Raw genomic sequence first — 15,239 nt, 5'->3', positions numbered from 1 at the left:
GGGCACTTCCCCTTGTGCCAGCTTAGGTGGCTGTGCTTGGCCCAGTGGTGGGAGTCACAGGGGGGTTTACTGGCTTCTGGACACTGAGTGTGGCTCAAGGAGGAGGCTGAAGAGAGAACATGGAGAGTGATAGGATGTGGTGGAAGGAAAGGCAACACAGGGAGAACAGGCAGCACAACAGGCTGGGGAGGGGGGATGTGGGATGACTGTGTAGAGGAAGCAAGGGAAATCTTTCTGTCCCCTGCTTTGGATAGCTTCAGGCTTCAATTGTCCTTCCCAAGCAAGAATCATTTCTGCTCTTTTGTGGATCTCAGGAGAATCTAGTTTTGGGACAGGTTTGACAGCACCTTGGGTTTAAGCTGTGCAAGGGAGAGATTTCTTGCAGCTCTACAAAGTGATTAGGAGATAGAGATTTAAAAGTAGCACTAGATTCCTCAACATTCATTAGCAATATTACAATAGCAGCTCAAAATAGCCAAATATTTTAAAAAGAAGCCTTATAAAATGTGTGGAGGAAGGTGGTATAAAATAGCGCAGCTTATCTCTCATTTCAGTCTAAAGTAAGTCTTTACCTGCAAAGGCTGAAGAGAGTATTTTGAACACGTTGACAGTGCAATTGATGCAGCAACATCTATCTGGGTTTGCAGATCAATAGCTGTGAGAAACAGAGAGTGCAGCTGTTCCTCTCAGAGAGGTGTTAGCAGAGATGTCAGAGGATGATAATTGAACCAGCAATGTTCTCCTCCCCACCTCTTCCACAAGACAGTCCAAGATGTGCATAAATTTACTGTGAGTATTGTCTCCTGTATTGCAAAGAGACTGCAATGCCAGCATCCCTCCTGAGGGAAACCTCTCCTTCTTTCTGCATCTTCCCACTAAAGTGAGAAGGAGCCTGGTCTAGGGCACCTGACAGGACTGTTGGGGGTGTTCAAGTCTCGCCAAGGGCTTTTGCATGAGACATACGTGTATGATTAGCACTAGTTTTAAACCAAGAAGTGGCTGTCCAGAAAACCACCCTGTATATTTTGATAGAGTCTCTATTGTAGGGTTTATTCATTTTAGCAGCCATGTCATAAAAAGAATGTACAGCTTCACTGTGATAATTAAAATAATTGCTTAATGGAATTGTAGGTTTAAGGATTTTGTCCTGCTAATTGAGGGTCTCCACTTGGCAAATGGCAAGACAAGCAATCAGGTGAACCTTGCCTGGCTGATCCATATTCATGGCAGCTTATATAGCTGAGGGAACTGAGCTAAAAGTTTACTCAGTCCACGTGAAATGCTTTGTATCATGGGCCAAATTTAGGATCTACAACTGCCTAAAGAGTTGTGCTCACTTTTACATGAGTAAAAGTTTGATCCTCATCCAAAGACTGTGAGAAGGAAACAAACGCTTAATTTCTAAGAAATGCTTTTTTCATGGTGACCTCTGAGAGCAAGCCTTTCCAGAATGCAGGGTGAACTGGCCTCTACAGAATACTCAGACTGTTCCATGGCTTCACAAAGCCTAAGAAACACTCCCCTCTCTACAAAATTAGGCCCACTCCAGTAATTCTGGTTCTGCCACATGAGCAAGGTAAGTGAAGTCATGCTCTAATTTTAGATGTAATACAATTTGCTGAGAAGACTGCAAATGGAAAAGAGTTCCTGTTGGGAGTGGGAGAAAATTGATGATAATAATGTTACTAAAAACTGGATATAACAGCAATCAATCTTATACTTGCCCTCTCATCAGGGTCAACCAAGGCTCCAACTGAAGGCTCCAAAGGACTTAACTGCCTGGAAGGAAGACGATGTGCTGGCTGCAAACCAGAGCAGGTGGCTCACACCAGCACCTCCCCCCAGACCACAAAGGGTTACACTGCCGTATGCAGCTACTAAGTATGCGTGTGAAAATTTCAAAAGCACAAGAGTCAGCCATCTGGCTTCTGCTCCTACTGGGTATTGGGGATGAAAAGGGAACCTGGAAAGGTAAATAGAGTATTGCTTGATGTGTTGATTTTCATCTCAGATTTCTCTCTTCAGTGCCTAGACATATTTGTCCATCTAAATGAGTGGGATTGACTGTGTCTTCCCAAAAAGGGGTGAAAAAAATTAGCATGTAAGCTCTGGGAGAGCTGTGCAAAGCCACACACTTGCCTCACGTAACAGCTGTGGCAAATTTACTCTTGTCTGCATCCAGAAAAAGGCCTCAGCCTCTCAGTGTCTAACTCATGTACTGATGGTGAGCAGTGTTTGCACTCCCAGGGCACCGTGCATGACAGGCAGGCAGGGTCAGCTGCCTTGGTCTGAGAGTCCACAGAGCTGCCCCAGACCTGGGGCAAGCAGGGAGGCTCAGGCATCAGCTTGGACTGGTAAGGGAATGCTTTCCTAGCTTTAAATGTGTGTGCCAAGCCAGCCATTTTTTTTTGTCTTTTAATTTTATTATTTTGTTTTATTTTCTCCTGTGCAAATAGTGGTGTGAGGAAAGCAGGATGCTGCTCTGCTGGCAGCAGTCTGGTTTATCACCTGGGCCAGTTTCTGTCTCACTTGGGAGGCCAGGCCTCGACACACCCCAGATGTGCCCCCACGATCCGCTGTGCTGGAAGGTCTCCAGCCTGGCCAGTGATGACACTAATGCCAATTTCTTACCCTGGGATTTTGTGTGTCAATCCACATTGCACACATCTCACTGCATCTGCAGGAGACTGAGACTCAAGGCTCCTAAAGTCTAGCTTGGGCTATGAGCAGAAGCAGCTGGCCCAAGGACTGAGCCCAGAGTGTATCTCCAGCTCTGCTACAGCTGTGCACACTCCCCACCACGCCACACCCCTGAGCCCACTCATGGCACTGTGTTTACTTCTCTACCTGCCACAGCACTTGACATTCCCAGAGTGGCTTGTCCTCTGAGCCCTGATCTCTAACTCTTCCTCCTTCATAAAAGGAGCTGAACAACTCTTTCTTGCCTAGCTTAAAAATAATCTGTGCCTTGAAGTCATCTATTTATGCCTTTTTTGGTTGTAGTTTTATTGAAAAAGCTGGTATTAACATATTTATATTTTTATTCAACAACAATTAGCTAATTTGTGCAACACAAAAAATGCAGCCATGAACAACAGCTTTCAAAACAATCAGATTTACCAACTTTACCATCACTTACTCTACGCCACTGAAAGCTCAAACTAAAAAGAGAAAGAAAGTTGGAAACGTTCACAATGACGATGTTAACTTTCCATACATTCAAGAAACCAGGAAACCGATCTGTAGCAGTGATGTCAAAGACAGGAACGGAATACTGGTCTTTGAAAGGTTTCTATTTATTTCCTCTATAATCACTTAATGGTATTTTGGTTGGGTATTTAATTAGTTTTATAAAGCTCCAAAGATATATTTCTTTATTTAATTTTAACATGTTCTTTTTGGTACCCAAAGCTGTAACAGAGTAAGGTACTTCAAATCAAAAACAAAAAATCGTTGCATTAAGATCTGCTTTATAATAAGTTATCTATAGACTCTTACTTGAGACTGTTAAAAGCTAAATATATGTTTTACAGTATCTCTAGCTGTAAATGCCAATATGAGCTGACAGCAATTTTTTTTCTTTTTGAGCTGCAAAGGTTAATGGAGGGGGGCAGAAGTCAAAGAAATTGTATGACACTCTTGAAGCAGTAGTTTGGCATTAACAAGTTTTCTATACAATTTACCACATTCTTAAACCTTTTTACAAGGAAAAAAAAAAAGGAAAAGGCAATTTTGTTAAATTTCATTAGAATAAGTATGTACAAATACTGTCCATGCCTGCTACAGCACACAGTAATTTATAAACAAACATTCTTCGTTCCCTTTAGAATTACCTTACACGTTTCATACCATGTGTGTTTAGTGTGGCTGGAAACTGGTGCACATGCGTTTGTGCTTCTACACACAAAATATACAGCATTGATGTAGAAAACTTCAAACAGACAGATTCCAGGTGTTGTGTTGTCATATAAAAGTTGTAGAGTTTTGCTTTTTTTTTCTTGTAAGCAGATTTTCACCCACCCTTCCCCCCAAACTGAAATATAAAAGCATGCAGATCCCTTCATCAGTACATTCTCCACTTACCAAGAAATCAGTGCATAATGGCTTAAAGACTTTTTTTTTTTCTGAGGAGTTTTAATACGGGCAGATTAACAGGTCATGTGAGTTGTGCTCTTTTATTCACCGTTTGAGTAGAAATCCTTTGGGATCCTGAATTTTCTGCCAGAGTTATTGGGGGTGCAGCAGAACTTTGTTTTCCTGTATTAGAAGGGCTTCCAGCCCATTGTACCATTCCTGTATCATTCCTACACTGTGTGTACTTTCCACTTACATCACTAATCATTTTGTAACTGAGATAGATCTAACAGTACTTATGTGGGAGAAGGTTTTGTTTGGTTTGGATTTTCTGATTTCTCATGTTTCTCCAGGAATAATTTTGTCTCCCAACAGTGGACTCATTTAAAAGCATTAAAATTCACTGAGCAGTGCTGCCTCTCACAGTATCATTCTTTTCACAGTTACAGATACCAGGCACTGCCTGCAATCCCCAAAGGCCAGGATTAACACAACCATTCTGCAGTCAACAAATGAGGGCCTTTACCCAGTTACAGTGATGTAACTTTGTTCTCACTCAAGGTGGTTGTTGCCTTCAAGGACAGCACTTCTAACCAAGGTTTCCAGAACTCCAACCCCCAAACGGTAGGACGGGTTTGTGTGTTAATTGCCAGGCTGTGTCTGACCAGACAGACCCTCTGGAGTGGCAATGCCAAGGTTTTTTAACAGTCCTCCACACAATGAAGATACTACTTACTGTTTTAAACAGAGCAAAGAGATCTATGGAGAATAAACTTCCTAACATAAGCTAGCTGAGTAACTATACCAGTCTGTCACTTACTCACTCAGGAAGGTGAAGCACAAAGTAATGTGATAAATAAATAAATAAATAAGAGGGCATTGTAAAGAAGGGAATGGGATGGGTGAAAAGGGGCAGCTTTTCACCAGCAGGGATTCTGCTTCCAGCTATAACTGTCACGAGGCCCCTCCAACGTGCCACATGCTCTAAAGGGATGTGGCTATTCATTCTCTCAAACAGGCTCAGCTTAGCTGACAGACAGGAAAACAGTACTGGGAAAAAAAAAAAAAACAAATCAAGAGATTGAGGCAAAAAGCTCTAACAATGTGGTAAATGCTGTGGCTGCAAAAGCAGGCAGGGCACCAGAACAGCACAGTCCTGCGAACCACTGAGACCCTTGAAAGGATGGACGGGAGTTGAGGAGCCTCAGCTCTCCTCAGGAACGCTCCCAAAGTGAATAAATACCCCAGTTTGTTTAAAGGGATCGATACAGACCACAGTACTGGGTTTGCAGTCGTGCCTTATACTGTTGCAGTGATGGAAAATAGTTGGCTTGCCACCAAGAATGATACAGGCTGAGGGATGAAAGGATGCAACCTACAAATCCCACCACAGAAGCCACAATTTTTGTGAAGATCACATCCTTCTACAACTCTCAAGAGGCTGGTTTGTAAATATAGAGGGATATTGATAAATCTAGTGCATTTCTGAGTTCACTTTATCCTGAAATATGTACAGATTGTTTGTCGCTGCTATAGCAATGATGTTCTCAGTTGGGTGCCATGCTGTGTGCAAGATCTTCTTAGTAAAGTCCAAACTATCAACACTGATGTCATCTTTCCTCCGTTTGCCTCCAACGCAGACTCTCCGGGGCTTAAGAATAGCTCGTGGTTTACTGCTCTCTCGGGAAGCCTCCAAGGTAACATCCCGCTTCGTATTTCGGTCAAACATTCGAAAAAAGTTGTTATATGCACCTGTCATTATCACACTGGAGAGAGAAAGAAAGAGAGGGAAAACAAAGATGGTTAAACAGCAGCTGGTGGGAAGCCTGCTAACATGACTGGATCAGGAGAGCTGAGTTTAGCCTTAGGATAAGTTGTCTTCTTGTTTTGGATGGGAAAGAATAATAAAAAAGGGAGGTTCCTCAGTATGCCCCAAAATGGTTTTCTTCTACCAGTGTCTTCCCCTTTCAATTTATTACAGTTACCCCAAAACACGCATCCTGAAGCATGCACAAGTGTAAGGACCCTGACATCAGCAGACTGACTTCACAAGATAATCAAAGCAATATGCTTTTATTTATGCTATTTTTAATTACCCTCCAGCCTTTTATGAGCACTTAAGGATCACATACTTCAGGCTTTTTTCTTTCTCCAAAGCTTTACCTTTAATGACAGCTCAGTTTTACTGTGAATCCAGAAACAGTCTAAAAAATTTTTCCAAGTATTTCAAACCTTTTCATACAACAGTAAGATTTAGTACATAATTATACATTTTAACAAATACTTCGAAGAAAGTTGTTTTCTAAGGTTATGAAAAATCATATCAAATTCTTTCCAGAATAAACCCTTTTCCTTTCTGAAGCCACAGACCTTGCAAGTCCAGACACCATTAAAATTTGTGTATACAATGCTTCATAGAAATAAACACATTAATAAACAGGATTCTGTCATCTCTTGTATGAAGTTTGAATGAAACATCAAGTCAGGATATATTTCTGGGTCTGGGAAAAAGAGAAAACATACCTCGATCTGTATAAAAATTACCCCATTAATCAGCCTGTAGTTTGAAATAATGGATTGCCAGTTGCTTCATTCCCCTAGTCCCCAGGGGAGGATATTTTGTCACTAACTTTAATGAATTCAGGATTTCATCCATGGCCCTCAGGTTATTGGATTAGCATAATCATGGGTTTCAGAGCGTTGTTCGAAAGCTCATCCCCTGTGAACTTTTTCCATATGAGAAGCCAGGGCTGTGCTCTACTCTTCTGTCTCAGCCCCAAATAGGGTGTTATATTCTTCTGAATTTCCCTTCTGTAAGAGGGAATCAACCCTAAATGATCAAGTCTCCACAGGAAAAGCTGTACAGTTTTAACTCTCAGGTAATCAGAAACTATTTGCCTTTCTAGTTGAGCCCAACAGAACATATTTCATGTGCTTTGCTTTAATAAACTAACCTCCATCTCAAATGACAGCTGCTTTGGCACTTTGCTGTCGAAAGGAATCTGTATGGAGCAGCAGACCAGGCAGGGAACCATGGCACATGGGAGAATATGGGAGAATTTAAAGGCATAAACCACACTCTCCACCACACAGACACTCATTGGCTGATTAGATTACACACTCCTGGATTCAGGAGCTGTCTTACTCTGTGTGCACAGCCTCGAGCCAGTGCTGCCTTGATCTCATTTGGGGCCATTAGGAGTGACTGTAATACAAATGAATAACACACAGGGAAACTCACAAATGTGAGCTGTGCATCTCACTGCTCCTGCACTGACAGCAGCTCAGAGCCGCTGTAGGGTAACCAGAGCGGGTGAGCTGGGCGTGGATGCTGTGAGTCACCAGCAGAGCTGCCAGCTCCAGCCTGCTTCCACGTTTGCTGATGGCACACTGGAGTTTGATGACAGCTGATACCACACTGAGCTTCGTGCAGCTGCTGAAGTGCCAAAGGAAACTGCTGCAAATCTGATGGCGTAGCACAGAGAACCAGCACACACCGCCCTCAACAACAGCTCACCTATGGCCTTGGTCATAGAATCACAGAATCAGCCAGCTTGGAAAGGACCTCTGAGATCATTGAGTCCAACCCTTGACCAACACCACTGTCGTTACTAGACTGTGGCACTAAGTGCCACATCCAGCCTCTTCTTAAAAACCTCCAGGGATGGAGAATCCACCACTTCCCTGGGCAGCCCATTCCAATGCCTGACTACCCTCTCTGTAAAGAATTTCTTCCTAATATCTAACCTAAACCTCCCCTGGCAGAGCTTAAGACCTTGCCCTCTTGTCTTACTGATAGTTGCCTGGGAGAAGAGACTAACCCCCACCTGGCTACAACCTCCTTTCAGGTAGTTGAAGAGAGTGATGAGGTCACCCCTGAGCCTCCTCTTCTCCAGGCTAAACAACCCCAGCTACCTCAGCCTCTCCTCATAGGACTTGTGCTCAAGTCCCTTCACCAGCCTGGTTGCTCTTCTCTGGACCTGCTCCAGCACCTCAATATCCTTCCTGAACTGAGGGGCCCAGAACTGGACACAGCACTCCAGGTGTGGCCTCACCAGCACTGAGTACAGGGGAAGAGGTCCTATGGAGAGGGGCTGTTCTTCTGAGCTCTGCAGGCAGCACAGTGCTGGCTGCTCTGCTGCTGAAACTGGGGATGCAGAGACACTTATCCATACACAGCAGCATCCAGCCCTGGCAGGGAGCTCCTCGCTGCTCTCCCGGAGCAGTACCCACCCCAGGGTTGCCTGCAGAGAGTCTCTCTGCAGAGAGATGGCCTGGCACAATCCCACTTAGCAAGGCACAAGTTAACAACCTCACAGGCTAAAGAACAAGAGTCAGTGTGACAGATTGATGAAATGTATCCCAGAAGCTGCAGAAAGCCTATTGATCAAGATTAGTGCCTATTTCAGAAATTGAATCAACAGCAGTAAATCAAATGTTTCACTCCTTCCAAATCACCATGTCTTGTCGTTACAGCTCCCGCTGTAATGGTTATTCACAATGTGAAAAAGTCGAGGTTTATTTCATATCTCAGCACATACACCATTTGTGATGCAAACAGCCCAGCTGTGTATTTTCCCTCAGGCAAAATTTTGAAACAGGTTCATAACGCTGGGGCACCCTCGTGCCACAGGCTGCAGAGCTGTGGCTCCCAGGGGGATGGGGAGCACCCCTCCTGATGAATGCAGGAACTGTCAGGGAAGCAGTTTTCATGCTGGCAGAGTACCAGTGCACCAAATGCAGAGAGAGATGTTTGTTAAGGGGCTTATTTTTAGGAGGCTTTGCTTGCAGGAAAACTGTTTTTACAGTCCATTTGCTTTCTAATTTCTTGAACTCTCGCATATTTTTAAAAGTCTGCTCTTTTCAGTTGGATTTACTGCAGTTATTTTTTTAACATATGTAGATGAGTACTTTTCATGCTGGCCCTGTTTTTCTGCAGTTTAATGGCTCAGTAAAAAACAGCATTATGTAAATGAGAAAGTGCCCATTCTCGTTCAAGGTCACAAACACAGATGGATTATAACCTTACCTGCTGCTTAAAATAACAATAAAAGAGATGAGAACTAGATGTAAGCCTGCAATTTATTCCTGTTCAGGAAAATACAATGCACAGTAATGTGGTATGGAGATTTTTTTTAATAAATATTAGAATATAAATTGTACCTCAATATAGGAAGAGTCTGTTCTGCTGCTCTGCACAGCAGTATTATGACAAAGGTTTGCACAAAACCCTTGCAAGAGAGAGGCTGGTTCAAGAAACCAAAGCAAGCCCCTCACTCAGAAAATCCCACACCACTTCACAGGTGTGTAAGGGAGCAGCCCTGAAAAGCTCTGCCTTATAATTTTAATTAATTTTAATTTTTACTTTTACTTAGAAAGCAGGTTTACAAGTTGTGCTATACCTGCTCAGAGTACCATCATCTCAGCCACGCAGGGGTACTGCAGACGCAGATCACACTCCAGTGCACCCTGAGTGTACTGACAGCTCGGGCTGGAACAAAACTCCAGCCTGACTGCACCCAGCCCAAATCACCACAGCCACAGGCAGTATGATTAAAAAATAATAAAAAAAAAAATTTAAAAAAAGAGAGAAAAAAAAAAAGGTGTGCAATCTGCTTTTCAGCTGGGCAATAACAACACAGACCTTGATGAGTTTTCAGCAAATCCCCAGGAACTAAAGCCCATTTGGGCAGGAGAGGTAGTTTCAAAATTAGCAGAACATTAACTGTACAGCTCCCATTCAGTTAAGACTTCTTCACCCTGTGCCACGCTGATTTGGTAGCCAGCAAAAATTCAGGTAAGGTGGCTTCTTCTGAAAGTCAATTTTTAATCTGTAAAATTGTCTGGAGCAAAGGATTTGAGAAGAAAATTAGTATCATTTGTACTACACTACAATGAGGTCTTCCACAGTATTTTTTAGGCAATGAGATTTCATCAAACATGCCAGTCACTAAGAATTGGCATAGCTCTGTCTTTCTCAGATCTGTTATTTCCATACTGCAAGCCAACCTCTTAAATGTCATCCATGTCGCAGCTATCCTTGCAAACAACAGTCTTTATCAAAACTGCTCTGTTAGCTGGATTGTCAGGGTTTGTCCTGAAGCTCTGGGGACATCAGCTGTAATTAAGGCTTGCTTAAGAACTAAACCATTACTTGCTTCACCTTGTTTTGTGTTAGTTTTCTTGTTTAGTTTTGTTTTTGTTTTTTTTTTAAGACTCTTTGATAGCAATTTTTGGGCTCCAGATTAGCCTTCCTAGATGCACAGAAGTTTTTATTCTATGTTAATTTTTACTGGCTGGAGAAATTACGGTCATGTCATAGTTCCCCTTCTTCACTCTTGTTCAAGAGACCATGGAAGGAAGGGTGTGATAGGACTAAGGCTGGACAGGGCTTCAAGAACCAGCACATGCCAGGCTTAAGGATGACAGAAAAACTAAACCAGCCCAGCTAACCTGCCCCTCGCTGCAGATGTGGCAGCAGAACATCATTCCCTGAGGCAGGAGAGGCAGAGCTTGGACTTCAAGGAGGTGTGAGAGGAGACTCAGCAGCAAAAGATATATTATAATCATTATATTATAATTATATTTTGAGCCCCTAAATTTACAAGATTTCACCACCACGTGTACCAGTGCAGAATAGCACATCTGCAACCTCCCAGGATTGACATGCAAGGTCCACCATATCTGGTTTCACAACAAGCTGACCTAACGAGAAAAACAGACTGTTTCCAGGAAAACTCTTCAGAAACATTCTTCATAGGAATAAAAAATGATATTTATTATAACAAAGGGAAAGGAGGAAGCATGGTTCTAAGCAATCAGGACCTGCTGACATATTGGGAATTTTCCTTTATGCTGTGCTGTGTGAAGCCACTGACTTCCCATCACAAAGAAGGAACCTATTTACACCTCCTGGGGAGTATGCAGATGGAAAAACTTGAGACACTGGATTCAGAGTTGTGGCACTCTGGTACAGCTGGCTAGCATAAGACTGTGAATAAGAATAAGGGATCCCCAAGTACTTCCAAGCTAATATTTGACATGCTGAGACTTGAGAACAAAATGATGTCTTCTAGCTCTCCAGCATGGAGTGTGCTGCCAGACAGGAATAGACTTTTAACATCTCATCCAATGGGATCTGCCAATTCTGCCTGATTAGAGTGAAGGCTGACGGATATTCAGCGGAATGAATGACAGTTCAGTAGGAAAGGACTGACTGAACAGTTGTAAGTGACTTCACTCATTTGCTTACAGCATATCACTTATCATGATGGTACTCAGAAGTCTGCCTGGAAGGGTCCCATACACCCATTCATTTCAAATCTTAAAAAAAAATAATAGTAACTAAGGTATTCACTTACTACCATGTAGGATTACTGGGGTTTTTTGCCTTTATTGGTTTGTTTACCTCACAAACATCTAAAAAAGGGAGCTAATTGTTAAGGTAAAACTGAAAACTGTTGACAGTGGGAAGAAAACAGTGTCTTGTGGGTCGTTACTAAAAGACTTGACTTTGGATATGAATGGAAGAGATAAATTAAACTGCTGTATAAATAGAGCTCACATATTCTACATAATCATTTAATGGTATATACAACAAAGATAGCATGATTTTAGTGTAATATACTCAACTACAGATAATACATGCTCATCTGGTTGAATTAGTGTACGACCCCTGCTTGGCTCCCTCCCCTGACCACTGTTGTAGCCAAAGTACCCAGTGATTAATGTGCCCTTCAGCAAATGAGATCAGCTCTGTCTGATTGTATTAGTTCCTGTTCACTGGAGTAACTGAGCATCAATCACGTTCTAATCAGAGCTCACGTATGATGATTTTTTTTTGAGAACGGCCTCACCATCAGGTTCTATCACAGCCTAGATTAACTCCTTAGTAGTGGCAAAAATTAATAAAAAGTATTTTCACTGAAATAATAAACATGCTTTCATTTTTAACTGAACATCCTGTCACTTTAAGTTGTTGCTATAGCTTTAAAGATAAAAAACACATGTTTATAATAAGGAATAATGGCCAGTCTTCGTGAGCAAAGATCCGGGGAAGGTCTTTACACCTTCCAGCCTGCGCATTGGATTTTTTAGGTGAGACACAGTGTGCGCGGAACTGAGCCCACCCTTTAATCCTAAGGTTCATCTGCCGGGGCCAAGCGAGCTTGGACGGTGGCAGCGAGGTCCTTAGGACGTAGATGGGTTGCCTTTAAGGGCTAACGAGCTCCATCTGCCCGGGAGTGGCCCTGACCGGGAATCGAACCCGGGTCTCCGCGGTGACAGCGCCGCACCCTTAATCACTAGACCACCAGGGGCTCCAATATAATAATAATAATAATAATAATAACTGCACTTATTCCTGTTATGTAGGTGGATGTCGTGGTTTTGCCCTGGCTCAATTTACTTTTACACCCCTCATACAATTACTATTATTAATATAATTACTATTATTAATCCACGACAGTGGATTAATAATATCTATACTGCAGCATCTCTTAAAACTGTTACTAGGCATTGCTTATCTTTAGCAGTAGTCCGTTTTAAAAAAATACATACCAAAAGGATCAAATTAAGTGACCTTAGTATTAAAATGAAAGGTTCTTTAAGAAGTATTGGTACCAAAATATTATTTAAATGATGATCCCCCAAGAAGAAATTATCCTTGTAGTGTGTAGTAATACAATACTTGTCATACACAGAAGCAAGGAGCTCAGAAGAGTGGATGTTCATCAAAAGATGGACATCAGTTCTGATACGTTTGACTCTTTAAAACAAACAACTAAATTAAAGAGAACCCTTATCTTTTGTCCAGTGTTGCCAGCTCCTGTACTCAAGAGTTTCTTATAATCAAGGGCAGCACATTGTGCTTAGTGACAGATTTGGTAATTGGCCATGACTAATAATGCCTCAGTGTCCGAGCAGTAGAATAAATGAGGCCCTCACAATCTAATGGTCCCACTTAATAATTACTTCCTGCATTGATCTCTCTGATCTGTCAAGTAGGAATGAAAATATTAAGCTCACTTTAAATCCTGATATTGAATAATAATTCTATTATTACCAAGCAACTACCCAGAGAGTGGTCTTACTGCAATAATGAGGATGGCAGCACTTCATTTGAACAGAGGAGAAAGACTCTGGGTCTGGGAAACAGTGGCTGTCCATCCTATACAGTGCACTCAGAATTCCCATCAAGGATAAGCAAAATGGTTTGAAAAGATCTGAAAAGTCCTGGATCTTTGTCAAAGTTTAACAGTATCTACATGATCTGATAGCGCTGTTGTTCTGTGCCAGATTTAGGCAGGGATCAGCACTGTCTGTATTTCCAAGAAATGTTTTAAATTTTGTATTTCTAGTAGGACCAAACTCATGCAGTAACCAGTCCACTGAGAAAACCCTCCACTAAAACATCCATTCATGCATGGGGTTGGGAGTTTCAGAGAAAAGCCCCAAAACCTGGGTCTTCCTCTAAAACTTCTGTGAATCATTCCCACTTTCTGACCACACCAAAGCCATTTCCACAACAGCTGGTGCCAAAGTTGCAGTGAGAGCAATCTGGGAAGTAGTTTGCTCAGTGTGGTTCACCTATGTAATTTTAAATGGCCAGCATTTTGTATCACAGGGGGTACTCAATGTCAGAAAATGTCACAGTACTCTGGCATGCAGACAACAGAGATAATGGAATAGTATTTTTTCATTTGCATAATAAATGATACAAGGTAAAAGTTTCATTTCTTAACAAAGACAGAATCTTTCCATTGGGCAGGAACAGGAACTGAGCAAAAGAGAGTAGCCTAAAGAGAAGATGCCCCTTGTTCAGTGTATGGCATAACACTTTATCTGCATTTGTGCAACACAGGACTGGAAGAGTTCTTGTTCTGCACTTCTGAGTTCAGACACTTGTAATTTTAACCGAAGTCACACTGCTTTCACAAATATCCTGAGCACCATCCTCAAAACCATTGGGTTTCTCATATTTCCACCACTCAGGATGGGAAGACAGCTCCACACTGTCACTTTTTGGACAGGTATGAACTACCTCTAATTTCCAGATTATAACTACCTCTTGACACTCAAAACCTATTTGCTGTTCTGTTGTTATCATTCTCATTTATCTTAGCTAGATCCTCCTTCCTCCCTACGTACACCTCCCTGATATACTTACTAGAAGCAAGTATAATCTTGGCTTCTCTTTTGCTAAGCTGATAAAAACCAAAGTCCTGGCCTCTCTTCTCTTTGGAGCAGCTGTCCATTTGCTCAATTATTTCATCCACCTTGGAGACAAGGGACAAGAAATGTGTAAATGCAGTCCAAAGGTCTTTGAATAAGAGCCCAATATAATGTCACCATTACTCCTTTCTCTGCTGGATATCCCAGTCTTGCCCATTTAAGGATCATATTTGCTTTTTTCACAGCTGCCCCACACTCTGTTTCACAGTCCTTGCCCAGTCCAGGGGGGGCAGGCCTGCTTCAACACAATGAGACAGACTGTTTTTCTCTTTCCCAAATGAGAGGATAAGTGAGCCGAAGGAGCAGTTCCAGGCCCAGTGCCAAACTTCTGCCTCTTGGCTCCCAGCTCTGCTGAACCAGAAGCCACTGAGTGTCATTCAGCATTGGCTCCTGTGCTCCCTTTCACATTCGTTTTGTAGACTGCTAATCCCCTTCCACAGTCACCTAGCATATGAATGTCCCTGGGAGTTGTTTCCAACTGATAAGATGAAGGGTTATGTTCTTTTTAACTAAAATCCTCACCTGTCATTTATACTCTTGGATTTTATCCATTTTTATTAACCCAGTCCTCTAAGCTCAGCTATTCCTGCATAATATTCCTACTCCACAAAGTACTGCTACTATTTGCTAATATTATGGCATTAGCCTGTTCCACCCTCACTCACACTCACTGACTTGTGCCAGTATTTCTCATTCAAATACTCAACAAGTCAGGGCCACTCCCGGGCAGGTGGGGCTCGTTAGCCCTTAAAGGCAACCCACCTACGTCCTAAGGACCTCGCTGCCACCGTCCAAGCTCGCTTGGCCCCGGCAGATGAACCTTAGGATTAAAGGGTGGGCTCAGTTCCGCGCACACTGTGTCTCACCTAAAAAATCCAATGCACAGGCTGGAAGGTGTAAAGACCTTCCCCGGATCTTCACTCGTGAAGACT

General features: G+C 42.5%; 1 protein-coding gene across 7 annotated transcripts in view; it reads right to left on the bottom strand.

Moving 5' to 3' along the window:
- Nucleotides 1–2,981: 2,981 nt before the first annotated feature.
- Nucleotides 2,982–15,239, bottom strand: part of PPP2R2C (protein phosphatase 2 regulatory subunit Bgamma) — a 190,088-nt gene continuing 177,830 nt past the window's right edge. For all 7 annotated transcript variants that reach the window (XM_050337793.1, XM_050337795.1, XM_050337796.1 and 4 more), the window contains one exon: nt 2,982–5,840. In XM_050337793.1, the coding sequence (XP_050193750.1) occupies nt 5,549–5,840 (292 nt within the window). In that variant the 3' untranslated portion in view covers nt 2,982–5,548. The remainder of the gene's footprint in view (nt 5,841–15,239) is intronic.

This window comes from Myiozetetes cayanensis, unplaced genomic scaffold (genome assembly GCF_022539395.1).
Source record: "Myiozetetes cayanensis isolate MyiCay16 unplaced genomic scaffold, myiCay2020 scf7, whole genome shotgun sequence".
Lineage (NCBI taxonomy): Eukaryota > Metazoa > Chordata > Aves > Passeriformes > Tyrannidae > Myiozetetes > Myiozetetes cayanensis.
Note: the sequence above shows the minus strand (reverse complement) of the source record. Positions and strands in the feature narration are given on the sequence as shown.